The sequence below is a fragment of the Rhinolophus sinicus genome, chromosome 2 (genome assembly GCF_057876585.1).
Source record: "Rhinolophus sinicus isolate RSI-liver-muscle chromosome 2, RSI-T2T, whole genome shotgun sequence".
Classification (NCBI taxonomy): Eukaryota; Metazoa; Chordata; class Mammalia; order Chiroptera; family Rhinolophidae; genus Rhinolophus; species Rhinolophus sinicus.
Window position 1 is genome coordinate 14,162,087 of NC_142502.1, and position 22,192 is coordinate 14,184,278.

General features: G+C 42.3%; 2 protein-coding genes across 7 annotated transcripts in view; both read right to left on the bottom strand.

Moving 5' to 3' along the window:
• The window catches only part of MTHFD1L (methylenetetrahydrofolate dehydrogenase (NADP+ dependent) 1 like), a 188,026-nt gene extending 180,300 nt beyond the window's left edge, over nucleotides 1-7,726 (bottom strand). The window contains exons 1-2 of the mRNA XM_074333706.2: nucleotides 7,297-7,726; nucleotides 1,078-1,162 (exon numbers count right to left, since the gene is read on the bottom strand). Of these exons, the coding sequence (XP_074189807.1) occupies nucleotides 1,078-1,162; nucleotides 7,297-7,520 (309 nt within the window). The 5' untranslated portion in view covers nucleotides 7,521-7,726. The remainder of the gene's footprint in view (nucleotides 1-1,077; nucleotides 1,163-7,296) is intronic.
• Nucleotides 7,727-14,298: 6,572 nt separating this feature from the next.
• PLEKHG1 (pleckstrin homology and RhoGEF domain containing G1) overlaps nucleotides 14,299-22,192 on the bottom strand; it is a 211,962-nt gene continuing 204,068 nt past the window's right edge. For all 6 annotated transcript variants that reach the window (XM_019735456.3, XM_019735458.3, XM_088795395.1 and 3 more), the window contains one exon: nucleotides 14,299-17,863. In XM_019735456.3, coding sequence (XP_019591015.3) covers nucleotides 16,800-17,863 — 1,064 coding nt within the window. In that variant the 3' untranslated portion in view covers nucleotides 14,299-16,799. The remainder of the gene's footprint in view (nucleotides 17,864-22,192) is intronic.

Below are 22,192 nucleotides of genomic sequence, written 5' to 3' on the forward strand. Positions count from 1 at the left end.
AGCGATCTAATTACGATGATAAGGAAAATGTAAAAAAAAAAAAGGAAGCTTATTGCTCATAAAAGGGGACCAATGGCTGGTATTTACCAACACATCGGTTTCTCAGGCTTTCAAATGAATCAGTTTTTAAAAATTATAGCTCCCTCCCTCCCTCCCCAAAGCATATATGGCCACATAGCCAGCCAGCATCCCTTTCTAAACAGAAGGCACCAAAGACAGGGGTTGGATGACTTGCCCTGGGATGGAAACCAGAGTCCCAGGAGGCCCAGGCTCCTGATCTACTTTTCCTCCTACGCTTCTCACTGGCCTATCTTTGTAGGGGATGTGGAGACAGACCCCAGAGAATACAAGTGACTCGAGCATAGCTCTACAGTCTCGAAAATCACAGCGTTCATGGAACTAGACGCTGCTATCTTCATATGTCTAATCCATGCCAAAAATAAATGACAGCAGCAGCCCAACTGTTGTGCTGTGTTAGTTTACAGCCTTGGCTCACCTCATTATTTCCCTGCACCTGTCATCGCACGGGTGTGCCAAAAAGAATGGCAAACAGTGCCAACTGCCGTTGGGAACCAAGGGGCTGCAGCCAAAAGATGTACATGGAATGCGGAAGTACTTCTGACATGTAATAACTTCTGGCCCTTCAAACTTATGGCAGGCTTTAAAAGTCTTAGTAGGAAGGTTACCCAATACCATGCTCAGCAAGCATCTGTCTCCCACAGAAAACAAGGGGAACGTTTTCTCCCTTATCGCTTTCAAATTACATGCGATAGCATTTATGAGCACACATGGACCACTATAAGCCCTGTGCAATGGAACTTCTGTGAGTGCCTACCTCTGAAAGCTCCCCACACCAAATGGAAAAAGACTCATAAAAGACACTCAAGCAGAGCGTAACCTTGTGGAAGCAAAATGACCAAAAGAAGGGGAAAATGACAGCAGTTCCAACAAAGCCCGCTCTTCCCGCCAAGAAGCCTGAATGGGACCTCCGTGACAAGAAATGCAGCTGGTCGTTTAGAAGGTAACTATATACAATTGGAAGGCATCCTAAAACAGGACAACCTGCCATCAGCTTACCTGAATAATAGCAAGGACCGGCATAAAGGCAGGGTTTTTTTCTTGCAATAAACTCAGAACTTCTTTCGAATTCTGAATGACTTCTCTACATTGAGAAAGAAAAACAACATAGCATATCATTGTTAATGACTAGATAGGATGGGTACAACACAGTTCTTTAGAAAGTTCATTACTGTAAAGGAGAATGATTAGACAACATAAGGATGGGCTCCAAGGGGGAACGGGAGGGCGTTTAACAATGAAACCATGAAACACTAGCACAGTGTAAAATGTGACAATCTAATTTTAAAAATAAGCAGAGATTCACAAACCAGATGTCAACAGCAATCTTCTACGGGTGAGTTTTTCTCTTATATTTTCCAAGTCTACTATAATGAAAAGTTTAGGTTTCTTCAGAAGTGAAATAATCTCCTTCTTCCATCGTACGCTCTCCTTTCCAGAAAAAGGGGTTCATGGGGAAAGCAAACATTGGTGGACGGAGGGTAATGAAGACAGGGAGTTCGGGAGGGGGCGTGCTGTGGGAGAAGTGGGGGTCAGAGCAAATTCCAAGTCCCAGAGTCCAGAGAAGGAATGGCAGGAGCATCGGAGCTCTTGCTCTCCAGCATGTGTAGTCACTTTGGCTCAAATAAACTCTTATAAACATTTTTAAAAAGGAAGGGAGGAAAGGAGGGAGGCATGGGAGGTCAAGGACGGAAGGGAAAGTGAAGGAAACGCTGCAGAAATACTGGGGTTGTACCAGAATTGGATCCTCTTCCCAAGGCCTCTTAGGGAGAGAGCCTCTCATTCCTGTGGGCCCCGCACTCTGCAATTGGACCTCCTAAAAGTACCAGCAGAGGCCACCTCCACCTTAGCGCCACCGGGGTGCCAGCCCAGGGCAGGGCAGACCTAGCGAGGGTGAACGTCAGGCTCTGGGATGAGCGATTTCCGAGACCACCTGCACCACCATCCCTACAAAATGTTCCACTTGCCTATGAAGTCGGCTTTTGTTTCCTCCCACAATAAAAGACAAAAGGCTTAGCCAAGGCAGTCCCCAGCCTTCAGTGTTTAACCATCTTTCAATTTTGTTTCCTGTCTCTGAGGGGGTCTTGCACACACATAACAGCTTTCAAAAAATGCGAGGTGACGGTCCAGCCCGATACCATCAGAAATAAATCGCCAAGGGCAAAGAGACACAAGTCAGCTTCTCCAGGTTTTCAGAAAGGAAGAGGAACATAAGTGGAAGAAACTGCTCTGAAGCAGGGGGACGAGGAGAGAGGGGTGCTCAGTAAACGTTTAAGAGCTTCGACACTAAACCAGGATGAGCTTTTCTATTGTCAACTTGGCTAGAAGACACAACTCAGGAGAGCATGCAACTGTACGTGCTCTGTGAAAATATTTGTTTTGTTTTTAAATACTGGGGATAAGCAACTTAATTCCCAGTGAAATTACTGCATTATTGTGTTGCATAAATGAGACTATATATGAAAGTTTACAAATCACCTTATAAACGATCACTAAAATCTTCTGTCAATCGTGTGACCAAGGGCCATGTGTTGGTGCCATTTCTTGCCTTCAAGACTGCTAATTTGGGCCAAGTTGAATCCTTGTTTCTGTCTAGTTCAGGAAGGCACTTTAAATCAGGGAGCGTCTGTAATGTGTATTTGCTTTAGGCTGCCAGAATAATGGCTACATTTCTCAGTCTCCCCTGCAGCTAGCTGTGGCCATGCCAGAGTCTGGGAGGCAGTAACGATAACATTATCAAGAACAACCAATTTAAGTACATCCCTGAATGCTGAGGCCATTTATTGATAATATTCTACATTTCAACTTTTCAAGTTTTTCAAAGGCAAAAGAGGTACCAGTGAATAAATACAGTGAAGATTTCCAAACCGGTCTCTTTCAAAGACAGACAGCCATCTGTATTCCAAGAAATAGTGCAGGCTGGAAACACGGTGGAGCATTTAATAAACCACTGCACTGGCAATTACTGGATACATTTTACATAATAGTAACAGTAGTCATGCTAAAGCTGATAATAACGGCTTACATTACTGGGTACTTCCTATGAATGCTTCCACGCATTGTGCTCTTCTGAGTTTTCGCTCCACCTGTCCACCCTGCTAGAGAGCACATTTCCAAGTCTTGCCTGTAGTTTGATGAGGTCACATGACTAACCTCGGACCAATAGGCTGTGAGCACTGTCCAGAAAGAAATGAGGAATGTGCAGCTAAGAGAAAGGTGCACCAGCAACCTGACCCTCCTTCCTTCCTGCTGGCTGGGAGACCTGAGCAGCTGCCTTTTACGCAGAGCTGCGGCAGTGAGGACGTATCTTAGTCTTCCCTGGACTGCTTACCTCTGGATAATCAAGTCCTCAGTTATTTTGGGGTATTTTATTAGAGCAACCTCTCCTGATTCCTATTTTATACGCAGGCCTGATCTGGGAGCTTAAATCTTATTTATTATGTTATACCCATTTAAGATAGAGAATGAGAGACATACCATTGTTTTATAAACCACTAAGAAAGAAAAAGTGCTGCCAATTAAACTAGGGTACAATCTTAACATAGTGTATTAAAATAATTTTTTAGACCTATTTAGACTGAGTTTTTTTGGGTCATAAACCAATCATATATGACATAAAAAGGAAAACACGCCAAAAACTTAATTGAATTGAGATATTCCTAAAACTTCTTCACATTCAGGATCTGACTTTTCTGAGTTACTATTTTGACTCACAGTGCTTGGTGTCAGTTTTAATTTTTTCATAAAGAAAACATTGGAGATTATGGTCACCACCAGAAATGGCAGGTCACTATGCTTTTGAGAAGCTTATTCTTTAAATTTTCTGATGCCTGTCCATGAAATAAATCGAGAGCTCACATACATAGGTTCCGACACATCTATTCCAGATGACTTCTAAGCTAGGCCCACTTCCCCTTTCCTTCCAAGTCTTAGGGGACTATATTGGAGAAAAGTTTTGTTAGATGAATCCACATAAGTCAAAAGGTACAGCGATGTGCAAAGCTATGGCCAAGTCGCACAGGTACAGGCAATGACAAATACGCTGTGATTGACACCTGGCCAACAACAACTAAAAACCACAATCAACTGAAAGATAAATACCAGTTTGGGAGATACTAAAAATGTGCCTCAAAGAATCACTAGAGTACAGTAATATCCACAACAACCTTATAAAGCAGGTGATATTATGGTTTCAATTTTGTATAGTTCTTCAAGGACTGAGATCAAACAGCTTGCCCGAACTCTCACAGTTATTAAGTGGTGGAGTCATATTGTAAAGCAAGGTGCCTATTTCTTAACCATAATCCTATGAAGCAGTAATAAACGAGGTGTGATAAAAAAATATGGTGAATGTTTAAATTAAAAAAACATTTATTACAGTAAAAGACGCATTGCCATTAACCCCCCCTCACTTTGAACACACTCATCCCATCCTTTTTGTCCCTTTCTGAAGCAGTTCTGGAAGCCCTCTTTCGTGAGTGTCTTTAGTTACACTGTCCTGGCTGCCTCAATGTCCTGAATTGATTCAAAACATTTTCCTTTCAAGGTCATTTTGCCTTTGGGGAAGAGCCAGAAGTCGCACGGTGCCAGATCTGGTGAATAAGATGAATGAGGACACACCGTAATATTTTTATTTGACAGAAATTGCCGTACAAGAAGTGATGTGTGACAGAGCACTGTCATGATGGAGACTGAAGTAAAGACACTCACGAAAGAGGACTTCCAGAACTGCTTCAGAAAGGGACAAAAAGGATGGGATAAGTGTGTTCGAAGCAAAGGGGAGTATTTTGAGGGGGATTAATGGCAATATGTCTTTCACCGTAACAAATTTTTAAAATTTAAACATTCACTGTATCTTTCGATCACATCTTGTATTGTATAAAACTTTCTTCTTCTAGTTGAGAAGGGGAGTTAAGAATGGCTTTTGTATTTTAACTGGTTAAAAAATATTTCAAAATAATATTTTGTAGGGGCGGCCGCATGGCTCAGTTGGTTACAGCGTGAACTCTTAACAACAAGGTTGCCGGGTTCAATTCCCACATGGGATGGTGGGCTGTGCCCCCTGCAACTAAAGATTGAAAACAGTGACTGGACTTGGAGCTGAGCTGCACCCTCCACAACTAGACTGAAGGACAACTACCTGGAGCTGATGAGCCCTGGAAATACACTGTTCCCCAATAAAACAAATAAAAAAAATATTTTGTGGCATGTGACTATATGAAATTCCAATGTCACTGTCCATAAATAAAATTTTGAATTTCACCAATAAAAACTGTAAAACTGTGTTTTTCCTCACATCACAGTACCTACACAGTATGTTCTATTTTTGCCTTTTGGCCTGCAAAACCTAAAATATTTGCTGGTTAGTCCTTTACAGAAAATGTTTGCCAACTCCTGGCTTAGAATGCTGTAAAAATAAACATAATAGCCACCATTTGTCTAGGGCATAGTATGTGCTGTGCCAGTTCCTGGACTATGCAGTTTACGTTCTCTCATGTAACTCTTGCCATAACCCTTTGCAGTAGACACTAACATTTTTCCTCCACTGCAGTGAGGGTCTGGCCAGCCCAGTGCAACAGGAGCCTAACTTAGGCCCCCTATTGACCATTCTAATCTCTCAATCAGCCATTGCTTTAAATGAAAGAACATGCATGAATAAAATCCAAGAATTACCCAAATATTGTCATTCAATCACCAACCATGCCACAGGTCCATTCCCTAAACCAGGCACTCTCCACTAGAAAGGATCTAGCAGTGAACAAGAGAGAAAAAGCCCCTGACCCCAAAGCGCTTTCATTCCAGGTGGAGGAGACAGATAATACATGAACGAGAAAATTTCAAGTAGTGATAAGAGCTACCCAGAAAATAAAACAGGGTGATGGGATGGTGGTTTTGCCTCCCATACTGTCCTCAGACTCTCACCCATCAAGAGGACCTCTGCTATAAACTGATGACATTAAAATCTAATGACCTGAAGAGACCTAAAGTAACTACAACATTCAGAAAGACCAGGTAAACTAAACAAAGGGCTCTTTAGAGTCATCTGTCACATCACAGAGTCTTGGAAACAGAGGGGAAAGGCAACCACTTTTAGAATGAAGGATAGAAGGAAAACAAAAGAGGATGTGAATGGATGGAGGTGGAACAGCTTGTCCAGTGACATGGAATTAGGAATCCTAGTTCGGGGTGGGGAGGCAGGCAAGGGCTTTCCAGCCACCTCCAGATGTGCCCGAGCGCTTCACTCTACATAGTCTAGGTCCCCCCGTTAACACACTTCTCCAGGAAGGGCCTGAGAAGGCGCTTCCCTCTCTCTCCCACTGAGGGTCAGGAGGGCCGAAGACTGGAGGGTGGAGGCGTGGTGGGGGGAGGGGGGAGGCGTGGTGGGGGGAGGGGACGGAGGCACATGGCATCTCAGGTGGAGTCAGGGGAAGACTCGTTCCCAGTCTCCCAGTTCGCCAGTGGGTCGGGAGAGAACTTCTGAAACACAGCTGCGCAGGGGATTCCTTGCCCACCACGCAGCGATGCTGGAAACGCGTCCGCACCGACTTCTCAGGCCGCGCCCGCCTTATTATCGGGTAGGCCGGGCTCCACGTTAACTTGTTCAGAAAAAAATGGTGCAACTCCAAAACACGCTCGCTCCCTCGCAGAAGGTGGCGGCGTTTCGGGAGAGGGCAAACCTCACCCCCACAGGGAGCCGCTAGCAGCCAGCGTTCCAGACGCGGAGCCCCTGCGTGGGCAGGAGCCAGGCCTGGGCCCCACACACTCTACGGAGCTCGGAGATCGCACCGCGTCGGCATCCGCGATCCCGACCCGCCTCCCGCCCTCTGCCTCCCGCCTTCCACCTCCCGCCTCTCGCCCTCCGCCCTTTCCTGCCCAGGCCGCGCCCCGCGCCGTAGCAACAGAGCCCGCGCCCACGGCGCACGTGAGTGCCGTCTGAGCTCCGCAGCGCCTGCCGGGGGACCCCTCGCCCAGGGATGCCCCCGTCGGTCTTCCCGCGCGCCGGGCCCGCCCTGCCGGTGCCCGCGCCCCCCCTCCCTCCCTGCCCGCCAGCGCCCCTAACAAGTTGGCACCAAGCACTCGCCTCCCTGCGCCCCGCAAAAGCCTCCACGGAGACCCCCCGGTCCCCCGCCGAGACCTTAGCGCTCCGGCCTTCCCACCCCCAGGGTCCCCGGCCGCCGCCTCTGGGGCCCTGGACAGCGGCGAGCGCCGGACACTCACCTGACGATCGAGTTCCCCGCCGGGGGCGCCCGGCTGCCCCGGCCGCGGCTGCTCCCGGCCTGGGCATTCTGCTGCCGCCTCTGCCCTAGCAGGCCCTCGCCGCCGCCACATCCGCCGCCGCCGCCGCTGCTGGCGCGACAGGGCGTTCGGAGGCGACGCGGCGGGCCCGCGGGCTGAGGCGGGCGGCGGAGCTGGCGCAGGAAGAGCGGCAGGCGCGCGCTCATGGCGCGGGCGGTGCAGCGAGGTGGCGGCGAGGCGGCGCGAGCGAGGGTTGGCAGGTCCTCCCGCCACGCGGAGATGAGGCTGCAGAACACGGGGGCGAGGCGACAGCAAGTTCCTCCCCGGGGGCGGGCGCCAAGGAGAAGCACCAGGTCCAGCCGGTAACCCGCCAGTGGCAGGAAGGACCGGTCTCTTCCTCCTCAGCGGGACCAGAAGCCCCTAGGGGGCACTGCACCTAGAGGCCGTGAGGATGGGAGGGCGGGGGCCTACGGGACAAGGGGCCGCTTGTGGGAGTTGCCAGGACGCCAAGGGCAGGCTTTTAGGCATTTGCCTTACTACTCGAAATGTGGCTAGCAATAAAAATCAGAGGAGGGTGGGCCACAGGGTGGAGCTCAGGCCCTGCCCTGAGCCGGTACATCTTTCCTCTGACTAGGATGCTGATGCCGCCCTGCCCTCAGGTGGCAGGTTGCTTCCTGGAAGGGCTTTCTGTGTGGCAGACCTGGATAACGGCTTGGGTTAGGCTGAAGCAGCCTACCAATGAAGAATGTGGGGCCTTGGAGTTCAAATGCGGACTTTGTAAGCTTTAGGCAAAGTACTTAATTTCTGTGAACCATAGCTGCCTCATCTGTTAAAACGAGTACCGATATTTTGTTATAATCTTACAAGGATTATAATTCCCAAGTAGGAATAAAACGAGTCCAAATTATAAACACTGGTTTTCCATCAGCTAAGCACTGTACTAGGTGCTGGACAGAGACTTCATTTAATCCTAACAAACGTAGTGAGTACTGTCCTGATTTTCAACCTCGGGAAACAAGTCCAGAGTCCTCATAGGTCAGTTGATTTTGCGGCAGAGCCGGGAGTTTGCTCATGTTCTTAATCTTATACTATTGTCTATATTTTTCATTGTAGGATTATTGCCACATCTGACACGCGATGACTTTTTTGGTATGGGAATAGCTAACATTTCCACAACCCTGTGAGGTAGGTATTACCACCATTTACATAGGAAACGAAGTCACAGAAGTAATGCCTAATACAAGCATATAAATATGGGAAACGAGATTTGAATGGCCTATTCACCTATTGCTGTGATGACGAAGGGAAGTCATAAAACCATATGGAGGCTTATTTGTCTTATTATAAATTGGGGATCATTCATTTAACATTCATCGGACACTACTGAATACAGACCACTGTTCACAAAGATGAAAATCATCCAGTCTATAGGGGATATATTGGAAATTTCTGTACCTCCCTCTTAATTTTGCTGTGAACCTAAAACTGCTCTAAAAAGGCAGTCTTAAAAAAACAAACCAGTTCCTGCCCTCAGGAATTTCCAATAGTAACTCCACCACAGTAGTGACAATTTGCCACTTCACCTGACCAGTGCTGACAATAGTGATGTTTAAAAAGACTGTGGAAATACACATTGCATGATCCCTTTATAGGAAATGTCCAGAACAGGCAACTCTGTAGAGACAGAAAATACATTAATGGTTGCTTATGGCTTGGGGTGGAGGGATGGGGGAATTGGGAAGTGATGACTAATGGGTACAGCGTTGCTTTCTGAGGTGATAAACACCTTCTAAAATTAATTGTGATGATGATTCACAACAAATCTGAATATTCTAAAAATCATTGATTCGTACACTTTAAATGGGTCAATTGTATGGTATGTGTATTCTGTAATTGAGATAAATTTGGACGTAAGTCAAAAAAGCTTGTTTTCAGTATAAGGAATAATCTGAAATTAAAATGGTATATATAAATAATTTATTATATATTATATATATATATGGAGTAAGAGTGCGTTTGCTGTACACCAGGGTCTATGCTAGGCGTGTAGTTGAGGAATTAACTGTGAACAAGACAGCAGGCCCGGGTCACAGAGTTTACTATACAGTAGAACACAGGCATCTTAATGGAAAGTTAAGAGGATGATGATTCAGTCTTCTAAGAGGACCAAGGAAGGGCACCTTCCTAGACCTGGAGAGTCATAAAAAGCTTCCTGAAAGAGGTGCACTTGAAGGCAATACGTACTTAAGGATGATTTAGGAGTCAAGCTAAGGGAAGGACAGTTGCTGGAAATGAGTGTTCCGAATAAGAAGGAACTTCATGAGCAAAAGTCTGGAGTGAAAGCGAGTGCTGACGCCACCTCTAAACTTGAGGTGTTGAATTGTAGGAGAATGAATAGCCAGCCTCTCCTTAAGGCAGCCGTAGGGGAAACAACATCCTCAAGGATGGGCTAAATTTTAGTTTAAAAAGGGGACTACTTAATTAAAAACATGAGGTTGTAGAGGAGTTGAAGCATGGGACTTCAGGTGCTCCAGAGCACACGGCGAAGAGATGTGAGAGGATTAGCAGAGTGACGGGCGGTTTAGGGAAAAGAAGGCAGAACAGGGATGTGAGCAGGAAAAGATGATCAGAGTGGCCTATGTCCTGGGATGTGGCCCAGGATATCAGGGATACAAAGCATGAGGATTGAAGCGGTCCAGATGTCAAAGAGACAGACCCAGAAAACATCAGGAAGGTTAAAGATGTAGTGAGGACACTTGGACTTTTCAAGGGTCAGGACAGACCACACTTCCCATGGGAGTTCTAGTCTTTGATGGATGAGGAGACTGGTCTCTCAGAAAGGAGTACCAAGTTCATTTCTGAAAAATGTATACCGACTTACATTCTCATTTAATTGATAGTAACCATCTTTCTCTGTCCTTGACAACTTTGGGTATAATTTTTTAAAAAATTACCTGTCCCAGAATTATTTGTTGTGAGACAACTCTCTATGGGTCTCTTGCATTTTGCATTTCTTCCTGTCTTGTAATAGTCTGGTTCCAGTTGTTGTTGCAAGGACATTAGTATAGCGAACAGTCTTGGAATATAGTGTCTCCCTCTGGGGCAGAGGGCAGGCTAATTTGCTGTCCAGCGAGTAAAGATCATGTCTCCCTCAAGTGACAAAGATTGGGCAGGTTTGCTTGTAGCCCTTTAAAACTAGGAATCCCTAAGGTCAGGTTCCTTCATCTGTGCAACAAATCCCATGTGTGTGCAGTGTATTCCTGGGCTGCTCTGTATCACCCCTCATGGGCCTGCAGGACCAAGGAGAACCAATGCAAATGTGGAGCTCATACTGCCTGCTGTGCTGGGAGTAATAACGTCCTTTATCTCTGACCTAGGAGTCTCATGTCTTCTGCCAGCAGCCGTGACACTGAAGCAGGCTAACTTGTTAGCTTGTAAGCTGAGTAAAATCCCAGACTCTGCACAGTTCTTGACAGGAATTTTTGAGCTGAGTGTTCACCATGCAAGGTTTTCTCCTGGATGGTTGGGGGAGGAGATCATCTCGAGAGACAGATTTGGGAGGGTTTTGTAGAGAATTTGATTCTGCTTGTGTTTACAAAGATCAGGAGGACAGAGGTGAATAAGTGTGCCAAGTGGGGACAACAGGGGCAAGACAACCAAGTAGGAAGCTGTGACAGTAGACCAAAAGCAGAAGTACAAACTAGAGGAGGAGCTTCAGAGGAAAAAAGGAGTACTAGGTTGGGGAAATGACAACTCAGGTGGAGATGTCCTGTAGGAAAAATTCTCCTTATACTCAGGAGGGAAATCCAAGCTAGAATGGTGTTTTATGACATAGAGTATATAGTACATGGTCGTTTGAGCCTTGGGTGAGTTCATAATATTAGACGAGATCAGAGTGAAGAACATTTGATCTTACAAACCTGAGGCTGATAGAGGTCAGGCAGATAATATAAACTAGTGAAGTAAAATTTCCCCCCAAGAAATGATAGGTTCTGCAGACTTTCTACAACATACGTTTATTTTACATTTAGAGGAGAGCCTTTACTTGCTACCTATTTCCATTTGGGTGCTTCATGGGAGTTTTAAATTTGCTGACGAAGTCACAATGGAGAACAAAGGAAGTTGCCCCAAAAGTTAAAGCAAGCCACAACTTTTTAGGGTGATTTTCACCATTAGAGTCCCTCCTCAGGGCTCACAGAGTCACCTTGCCATAGTCCTGGCTCAGATCCAATTTTTCTTTTAAAGAAGCTAAAAATTTGGATTTTTATGTTAAACCTTTTAAAAATCACGGAGGCCAGATTCCACCTCATATTTTCGGCCTCTGATTTAACTGGTGTGTAGAAGAAAGAACCTGCTTGCTCCACGGGCTTGTTGTAATGGTTATTGTGAGAACTACATGGAGAGCCATACATTGCCATACAAAACAGTTGGACGTTGTGGATATTTGGCCAATAGAGCAGATGATTTGCTTATTATCCAAGCCCTATTCTTTTACGTGGAGCTGAATAAACATGGTTTTAGAGCTAATGAAGTGGGGCTCTTGCTTCTCTTCCCTTCCTATTGCATATGCACTGTGAATAAGCCACTGTCAGGAAAATCTAACTTGGTTGTTTTTCATGGATAAAGAGGACTTTGACCATGAGCGTGTACCACCAGCGTAAAGTAGGCAAGTTTGTCTTTTGACACCCCAAAATCTCAGCATTCTGGGCCTGCCCTTTTACCTCACCTGACTTCAACCCCACAACTTGTGCACTAGGTTGTTCTATGCTCTCTTCCCATCATCAAAACCAGTTATTGGGAAAGGCCTTTGGTCTAAAAAAATGTTCCGAGAAGTTCTCATATGACCATGTAGATTCTTAGCTTAAGAACTTACTGGAAATCTCACTCAGAGTAAATGTCTCTGGAATGTTAATCAGCCAAGAAATGGAAAAGAGGCATAGAGTCTTTTCCTCGACCTACATACGAATAGGAATTTTAAAACTAGTCCATGACATTGGATTTCTGAGGGTGGGTGCTGTGCATTTTAAAAAGCAACTTAATCACTGTTATTCTTACTTCCCTCCTTTATATCTCTGATTTAATGTGTTTTTCTCATACTTTGGGCTCAAACAAGTTTTTGACTCTACCTAGTTAATAATCATTAAATATTTACTGTATTGAACACCTCAAATGGTCAAGCACTGTGCAGAGCTGATGAAAACATTTCCACTTCAAGGGGTCAAATGAGACACATGCTAAATTTTAGAATATGCTTCAAAAAGAAACATTTGACCTCCTATAAAAGAGTTTTCAAATATGCTATAAACCAAACATCCCAAATTTTATTAATTTCTACTTCTATGGATTGACCGTACAATAATTATTTTGCATTTATTAACCTTTTAGATGAGTATAATTCAGCATTATTTTGGTGTTTTATGTTCTAAACTACTTGTAAGGAAAGAAAAATGTGAGAAGCGAAATGTGCAAGAATGCTTATGTCTTCATATATTTTTTTAATATTAGGTTGGTGCAGGGGTGGCTGGTTGGCTCAGTGGGTTACAGCGCAGTGCTGGTAACACCAAGGTCACCAGTTCGATTCCCACATGGGCCAATGAGCTGCGCCCTCCACAACTAGAATGAAAACAACGGCTTGACTTGGAGCTGAACCGTTGGTGGGCAGCGGGTTGGCTCAGTTGGTTAGAGCGCAGTGCTCATAACACCAAGGTCACCGGCGACTTGACTTGGAGCTGATGGGTCCTGGAAAAACACACTGTTCACCAATATTACCCAATAAAAATTTTTAAAAAAATTAGGTTGGTACAAAAGTAATTGCGGTTTTTCCAATTGTTTTTAACCTTTTAAACGCAATTACTTTTGCACCAACCTAATGCAAAAAAAACATTGAAAAAACATGCATAAGGTAGCTCCAGGTGCTATCCACAGGACAAAGTTCAGTTAATAGACATATGTAAATTCGCAAAAAAGTTGAAGCAGTTTCTTTTATTGTAATCCCTTCTGCTAATAGAATTGAGTGTAGTTACCACTGCCCAGACAGGAAGTTATGTGATAGAGGAAGTTTTTTAATGTAGAGGATATGAGAACTCTTGAAGTATTAACATTTGCTCTTCAAAATAGAAATAAAAAAAATTTTTTTCAACAAAATTTAATATACAAATGCTATTAAATATCCAAGTTTAACAGCTGTTATTTATAGCTCATTAAAACCTGTTGCTTTTTAAGATTTCCCCCCCTAGAATTATAATTTATGTATAGAATTTACACAGGGAATGATTTTTTCCTACTGTCATCCACTTTTCTCAATTGAACTCTTATGACTTATAAAAAACTCCCATTTATTTTCAACCTCAAGGTGGAAGAGTAAGATACGGTAAATCTGATGGATCCTCAGTGTAAAGCTGGGAATGCTCCACTCTAAAACACTCTAAAGAAAATTTTAAAAGCCATTTTCCTTTGTATAAGGAAAGTTGGGCAACACATATTTTCATTATACTTGAGCAGCATGTTATGCTTATATTTGGAAATAGAAGAATTGCTTTTGAAAGCGTCTAAAACTATCAATTTATATTAACATGCTTTTGTTCTCTGTAAAATTTTTTGTCTACCAAAGAAAATTTAGAATATGAAGTTATATGAAAAGAACTTTAATTTTTGCCAAAACACTTTTACATTAATTTTTTTATTCAATATTGAAATAGTTAAAAGGATCGCTTGTTACTACAAAGTAAAAAAGAAAAAGATAATCTAGTGATAGATCTAGCTTAGCCACCTATGAAGGAAACAAATACCAACCCAGACATTAAATTCAGTATTTCAAAAGTAATCCAAAGATACAAAAAATGGTCTGTCACTGAGATAGCGTATATCATCATTACCCTGAATCATTTTCTTCATGGCTTATAAGGCAAGACAAAGTATTATAACTAAATGTAGTTTGAAAAAAGCTTGGTCTTTCTAGAATAAACACATTAATTCACACTATAATTTACTTTGTACTTTACAAACTTTATTAAATAATGAGCATCACTAACTTTCATTATCTTATATACAATATTTAAACTATGTTTTCCTAGATGCATTTTTTTTGCACAAAGAATAGAGTAGGTGAAAAGTGAACTCATTAAAAAAAAAAGAACCTTCAGTACAGAGACCTAATAAGAACGTGACATACTTTGAAGTACATCTACCCTTTTTTCCTCAATTATATACATCCCTTCCCCACCTTCAAAAGAAACTATTTTAAACAAAAGCACTTAATTGATAACTTTGAGGAAAAATACGAACATGATTATATATATACACAAAGCTCTCAAAATCTGCATCCTGCCTGACAGAAGTGATCTATAAAACTAAAGATTTGTGCTAGAACCTAAAGACAGCCACAGGGACCTTCTATACAATAAGACATCCACCTTCGTGCAGCAGGGTGTGTTCCTACGGATGACATCAAAGCCGTCAGCAAGACATTGGTGTGAAGAATTAGTCATTTCTGACAGTAAGATCACAGTACTATGGACAGTACAGAATTTGGGTCATAGAAACTGAAACGCAAAAAACGCAAGACTGCCTTCTTGGGACAAGAAGAGTCAGGTAACTTTGTTTTGCAAATGCACTTACAAGTCCCTCTAGCAAGTCTAAGAACATACCTTCTCACAGTGCTTATCTGTTCTGATACTGCATAATCTTGAAAACTCATTACCATGTTTAAAGAAAGGCAATGAAAGAAGAGCTGGTTCCAGAACCATGCTATTCAATATGGACTTTGTTCAATAAGCTGCAAGAAGAAAGAATAGTATAGAGAAGCATAACTTGGGTTATTTTTGTTATTTCAAAAGAAAAATGAGTGCCTTAGGTATGTGTTTGTCCAGTAAGGATGGTCACATTTTATTTTATAGTGAGGAAAAAGGCACAGGACTTAAAAAAAGGAAAAAGAATTATAGTAAGATGTTACTGATTCAAATCAGTATCATTGCTCACCTTCTAATGAAAAGCCCAGATCCTCTTACCCTACACATATTATCACATCTTTTATGATGAAAACTCAGGGGGTGTGGGAGGGGCCACAGAATGTAAAACTGCTTAAAATGAGAATACAAATGCTATTGTTTGAGAAATATTCTTGTTGCACTGAGTAGAGTCTTCAATAACATAGAATTTTTTTGTAAAGGAGCAACAAATCTACCTTCATTTTTCTCTTTAGCTTCTTTGATTTTGCTTTCTACTCATAAGGTATTTTTGCTTTTGTTTTTCAGTTTTCTTTCATAAAGAGTTATATTTGTACAACATGTCACAATAAACTATTTAAAGACCATAGTGACAACATAAAAGATGTTATTAGTCAGAGCTTATTAACCAAAAATTCTGTTCTTTTATATGCCACAAAACAATGAAGTAAGGCCCCATGTTACAATGGTTTAGGAAATAAATTTCATTGCAGTCAAGGAAATCCTCCAGGCTGGGATCAGGTCATTTGGCTGGGCACAAAACTTATGGAAGTTCATATGAAAAGCTGCTCTGGAAAGGGCAACTTTAAAGTGCTTCGTTTTATTTTAGCTTGTGGTTTACTTCACGTTGATTAGAGACAGGCACAAAAAACAGTAAGAAGGGTTCTAGCCCCTCCCCCACAACTGAAATGTGAGGAGCTAATCAAGCTGTTCCCAGATGTCAACCCATCTTTTCTAATACTTAAGTCAATTTGTATCTTCTTGCACTCAGTTTTCTTTATGCCATTGAGAGAATCATTCATTTCACCCCAGAAATCATGAAATAAACACAATGAGCTGCACATTCTCCAGGCCTTGTCCAGGAATCCAGGTAAAGATTTTGGCTTATAGAAAACTGGTCTTGCTACATTCTGATTTCAAATAGTTACACAATTTCTGCATTATAATGAACTGACGTAGGAAAACCGGCATAAGAAACCCTAAAATGGACACCACAGACTGTCTTCCAATTATAGAGCGTTAGCTTAAGTTATTCTAGGGTCTTGCCGTAAATGGAACAAAAATGCCAGATATAAGCATAATCCTTTAAATAGCTTGATTACAGTTTCCTTTCCTTTTGAAAACATGTGGAAATGCCTCCTTGCTGCCTTTGAGCCCTAGCATGAAACTACTTGTGACTTCTGGATAATAAGAGAAGATTATTGCATTTCTTAAAGTCTGGGCACTACTGTCAGGATATGGGAAAAAATATGGCCATCTTGTTAAAAAAAAAAAAAAAAAGCCTAGAAATTTTCAAGTAAGATTGACTTACATGAAACATGAAGACAACCAGCATCAGTAAACACACTTAGATGCTGACATTGGCTACAGTACAATCCTGGCTGGATCATCAGCCGTTTCAAAACTTGTGCTGTAAAAGAAAGTATATTTTACACCTCTGGTTATTACAAAATTATTTTAATCTGGTACATATAAAACACCTCTCAGTATCTGTAACTTATGAGCATAAGAAGTTAATTCAGGAAGCTACTATTAAGAACCTTAGGCAAAGCTGCTGGAACTAAGACACTGAAATTTCTCCCTTAGACTCTGGACAATATTTTGCTGATTGGGAGATGGGCCTCTCCAGAGATAGTCATTCAGTTTTTCAGAATCGTTGTATGATGTCAAATAGGGTGAAACCCCAACTTTGCCACTTACTGGCTTTTTTGGAGTGCACGGACTATTCAAAGAGTAAGAAGACATGTTGCTGCAGACATTATCAGAAAAGTCAGCATCCACGATCTTTGGGTCAGACTTCTTTCTGCGACTGTGAGATAGCTCTAATTCTGACTCATCTTCTTCTGACTTTATTTCCACGTAGTCATCTTCGTCCCCTTCAGTCTCTTTGAAATTGGAAAAATAGTTCTGTGTAGCTATTTGAGCATTTAAGGGTAAATTTCTATTTACTACCAGAACTTTCTGTGAGTCTTGGAGAGTGAGATCTGAGCATTTTTCAGTGCCCTGCTGACATGAGTCACCTATACCTGGCAGCAAATCCTGGTGACTCTCACACCTTGAACTTTTGTGTAAAGACAGCAGTTGTTTCTTTCCCATTTCATTAGGGTAGTTGATGGAGTCCACTGACTTGTTTATCAAGATTGAGGAAGATGAGTGGGACCTGTTATAAGGCTGAGACTTAGCACTGATTTCTTTGCGACCCAATGAGTTGTAAAGATGACTGTGACACGAGTTCTCTTTGTTAGGCTGACTGACTACCACGCTGTGTCTCTGCATGGAGCTAAGCAGGGAGTCAGAGGTTTGAAGAGAAGGCACGGAGCAAGCTGTGGACAATTGTCTTGGAGTACTTTTTGGATTGATCTCTAAAGTAGGATATTTTGGCTTTGAGTCTTGCTCTGGCCTGGGACAGAAATCTGATAATTCTCCATTACTATAGGTTGAATGCAAAAACCAATCCTCGCCACCATGCTGGGCCTGGGAAGGCGATGTAGACCTGACGTTGGCAGATTCTCGAGGACTGGCCCAGCCATCCTTCTGAGTCTTGAAGGGAGTCTCTCTGAATACAATCTGGTCATACAGTTGGGAATACTCAGCAATCCTGGCACCTAGAAGGCAAATGTTGAAACAATAAATATACATAGGATTATTCCTACATGAGAAGATTAAAAAAACACATAACATTCTAACCTTTAAAAAAAATTTAAACAGTAGACAGAACTTTTAAGTTTGAGGATGACTAACCATTGAATACTAAGCAATACAAACTAATAGAATAATCCATAGTTTAATAAAAAATAAAAAATGCCACCTAAAAGCTCACTTAATTTGATCTATTTCTGGATTATTTCAACAGCAGGTCTGCAAGTGTTTGCTATTTGTAATGAAAATTTCTAGTGTTCTTTAGAAGCATGAACTAGTGTCAGTGCTGAAAAACAAAAAGGGGGGGCATCATAAAAACAAGAAAGTAAGTGCTAAACCCTGGTCAACGAAAAAATAAGAGTAGTCATTAAAAGAAACATGATCACACTTCACTATACAATGGCTACCCTTGGCTTCTCTCACCAGTCTTGATTGCTTTCAGTCAAGTACTCCCAGAAGAGTGCTCTCTGCAGCTGAGGCAGCCCTCCACTGCCACTGTCTGGGAGTCAATGTCTACAGGAGGTTCTCCCCTACAGTATGTCAGCACCGCGTGTATTGACTGACCCACATCTTTCCTATCCCCAAGAAGCTGGGCACTGAAGTCTGTGCTTCCAAGACATTAAGAATGCACCATCTGTGCATATAATCAGTAATCTAATGCTCTCTAGTACTGGTTCCAGAATAGAATTTAACCATTACTTATTTCCCCGAGAGCTACTGCCACTTCAAATTAAGATATGAGGTCATTTCTCCTCTTTGTTCTCCACTTCTGAGTACAGGCTTTTCTAAAGACATTAACAGAACCATGCTATGGATAGAGCATTCTCTTGGGCCAGGAATGATTTAAGAGAGTGAGCCCAATGATGTGAATTTCAAGAGTGGTTTCCTCCCCTCCCCCCAATCCAAGTACCCATACAATCACCCTAGAATCAAAGAATTTCACGCATCCTATCAGTCACTTAGATCACAGCCACACAAGCTCTACAAAGGGAATCTATTCCATCTATGATAACCAAAAAGTGACATGACATTTTCTTCTTCTTTAAGCTATTTACATTTTAAATAACCGGTTAGTAAACTTGAATTTAAACTAGATACTTAGTTCAATTTCTGCCATTTCTTGTGAGTCTATCTCCTGTGAGGACAGAAAACAACTTGCTGTTACTCTGTGCCTTTCAATTGCAAACCTCTCAAATGACTTCCCCTCTGGTCCCTGAAATCAGGGAAGTAGTCTTTTTAACTTCTCATTGTAGATCCTGTATTCAGATCCTTCAGGTTTTCAAGTCCAAATTCTTGGAGGGACAGAGATTATTAGTTTAGAATTTTTAGTAATAAATACTTGAGCTATTACTCCTTCAAGGACATAGTAAAGACTCTCAATACCAATGAAGATTTGACAACCCCTTAACACTAAGGTGCCCATGTTAGCTGTCCTGAAATCTATAATGTTTCCTTAACTATGAAACCCAACCAAAGGCAGCTGGACCTTTAGACACAGTCATTGGTTAGCAGTCCCACCTGAAAGTCAGATGGTTCTACCCAAGCCATTGTCACCTGCACTATGGCCCTGAACGTGATCCCACACCTGAGGCAGGAAGGCTCTGAGGTTTCACAAGTTTCCAAGAAGATGACAACCTTGGGGAAAGCAGTGGGAGCTAATTAAAAAATTCAGTTCAACTATTCTAGTACCCAAATTTAACCATACAGTTTTGTAAAGTCGTGTTCTTATAATTAGAACACAGTGGCCCACCATGTATTATCCAAAATATTCATAGTATTTCTTAGGCCTTTTTCTTCCTTATCACATTCTCTTCTTCCTTTGCTTAATAAAATCCAATTTGCCTCTCAAAACCTTCCGTAAGCCCTATCGCGTCCATGAATCCTTTTCTGATTTCTCTTCTCTGTGCAACCAATACTTAGCTATTGGTTGTGCACTCATTCGTGTATGCACACACACACTTTTGTGTTGCGAGTTGTTTTATATGAGTTAATTATTCCAGCTAGTCTACGAGCTTTTAATCTTGGAGAACAATCGCCACAGAGCACCAAGCACAGTTCTAGACAGAAATTGGTCTCAAGAACTACTTTATTACTCAGATAATTTTTGGACTGCCTCCTTTTATTTTAAGCATAGTGTTAAAAATGGATGTGCTTTCCTAAGGCAATACCACTGAGAGTGGAAAGGCAGCCTAGAAATCAAGGGCATAGCAGGAAAAGGGGAAGCAGGAAGATAGCCTTTGAATAAAATGCTCCTTATAGATAACCCACAATGCATACAGTTCATCTTTGGATAATAAAAACATTGGCCATTTAGAAATTTGGAATAAAAAGTATTTCACAAGTAGACAATATACCGTGCCTACCTAGGTTTTGGAGGGTATTTATTTATTTACCTATATAGTCCTTAGCTTGACCTTCTAAGAGAGTCTCTAACTTGCTTGATGCCAGTGTGAACAAGAGACAAGCTTGCAGAGCAACGCCTAGCATGAGATTCTCTTAGCCAGATGTATAGCAAATAGCCAGCCCAAGATGACATCTCTAGCCTAAAAAGCTTACTATGAACCAGCTGGATCAAAGTGCCCCCTCATCCTTAGTTCTGACATGTACCGTCTTTACAGAACGTGGACATTATCATTATGTGACAACCCCAGGGCTGTCTCAGGTTGACTTCTCTTATAAGTTTAAAAGGTGGAGTCATGATTCCAGGTAAAAATGTGAAGTGATCCTTGCTGAGACAAGTGTGAACTATACTGTTTTCAAGACAGGATCAAAATCAGTGTTTCTGATGTTGCCTGAGATGCAGACCAAAGTATAAAATGTTATTTCACCCTCCCTACTTTGCATAAGGAGGAACATTCCTCAAGCTGGTATGGACTTTTCTCCCATGTAAAATTAAAAAAAAAATCACACACACACAAAATCACACTAAAAAGGGAACCCCAAGGCCTCCTTGGCCTCAAAGACTACCAGGAGGGAGGCCGGACTGAACCAGACGGCCAGCATGCTACATCAGGCTCTAAAAAGGTGGGAGCGACTAGACCTGGTTGGGTGATTTCTAGGCGGAAATCGGACCCGGGGCCTGTAGACCCCGGCTAGAGAGTTCAATAAAGGTGCTTGAGACTTTCGGCAGGTGAATAGGGTGCTCCTCCTTCCGTACAACACCGAGAGCAAGCTCCTGGCAAAGTGGCAAGGCCCACACGAAGAAGTCTGGAGAATCGGTCCATCCGATTACGATGTCCTGTGCCCAGATAAACGAGAGAAAGAAAAGGAGTCATCATGTCAACTGATTGAAAGCCTAGTGGGCACAGGAAGTGGTCTCGATCCACCCAGATGGAAGATTCATCAGGTCCGAGAGATGGCAGGCTCTAGGGACGACTCCACTCTCAGAAGGTGACATGGGAGAGATCTCCTCGATAGTAGCCCACCATGTCAAGAAAGGACCCAGACACAAAGCTGACAAAAGATCCTACAGGATCCCAAGACAACACCAGTAGGCAAAACAAAAAGAACAAGCCAAAAGCAAAAAAAAAGCAAACAAAAAGCCCAAAGAGAAATCTATTCATACTTAAAAGGTGGGTAACAAAGACAACTGTTCAAGGTAGTTGTAAGCCCTGGTGATTCAGTATTGAAAGAAGTGCTTCTGTCAAGCTTAGAGTTTTACTTTTTAATGGATGGTCCATATTCAAAACAACCTGGCTCAGGTGATAACCACTTTTTAAAGGACAGTCTGCTGATCTAATCCACTGCCATCAGAAATGTTAGTGTTCTATTTTCTCTCATTCTGAGGAGCCCTAATCCAGATTCAGTCAGTGGCTGCACTGCTAATACACTACTGTTTCCAGCACCATCTTTGCCCCTCAAATAGCCCTTCTGCAGCTGGAACCCACCAAATAGTCACTTTTTCTTGGTGTAACAATAAACCAGTTTAGCAATACTAGCATTACAAAAGGAACATGAATTAATTCAAGCATATTATTGCAAGGAGAAAAACATATGCGATCTAGTCTCACATACATACAAAATCACTTTTCACCTTTATTGAAAAAGAAGAACAACTCAGAAAGTGTAAAATCCTTTCAGTAGCAATTCTAGGGCTTAACTTCCCTATCTGTTGAGAAATTTTACTGTATGACTAGCTCTAGGAAAAGAGTAAAGCTTTAGACAATTTCCGAAATACTCTCAACCTTAAAAAAAAAAAGTTCCCTACAGTCTTGTCATGTAACTTGCGGAATCATTTAGGACTTGGATATCCCCTTCTTAGTCTCTGGTTTCCTTGGAGATAAAGAGGGTAGTGG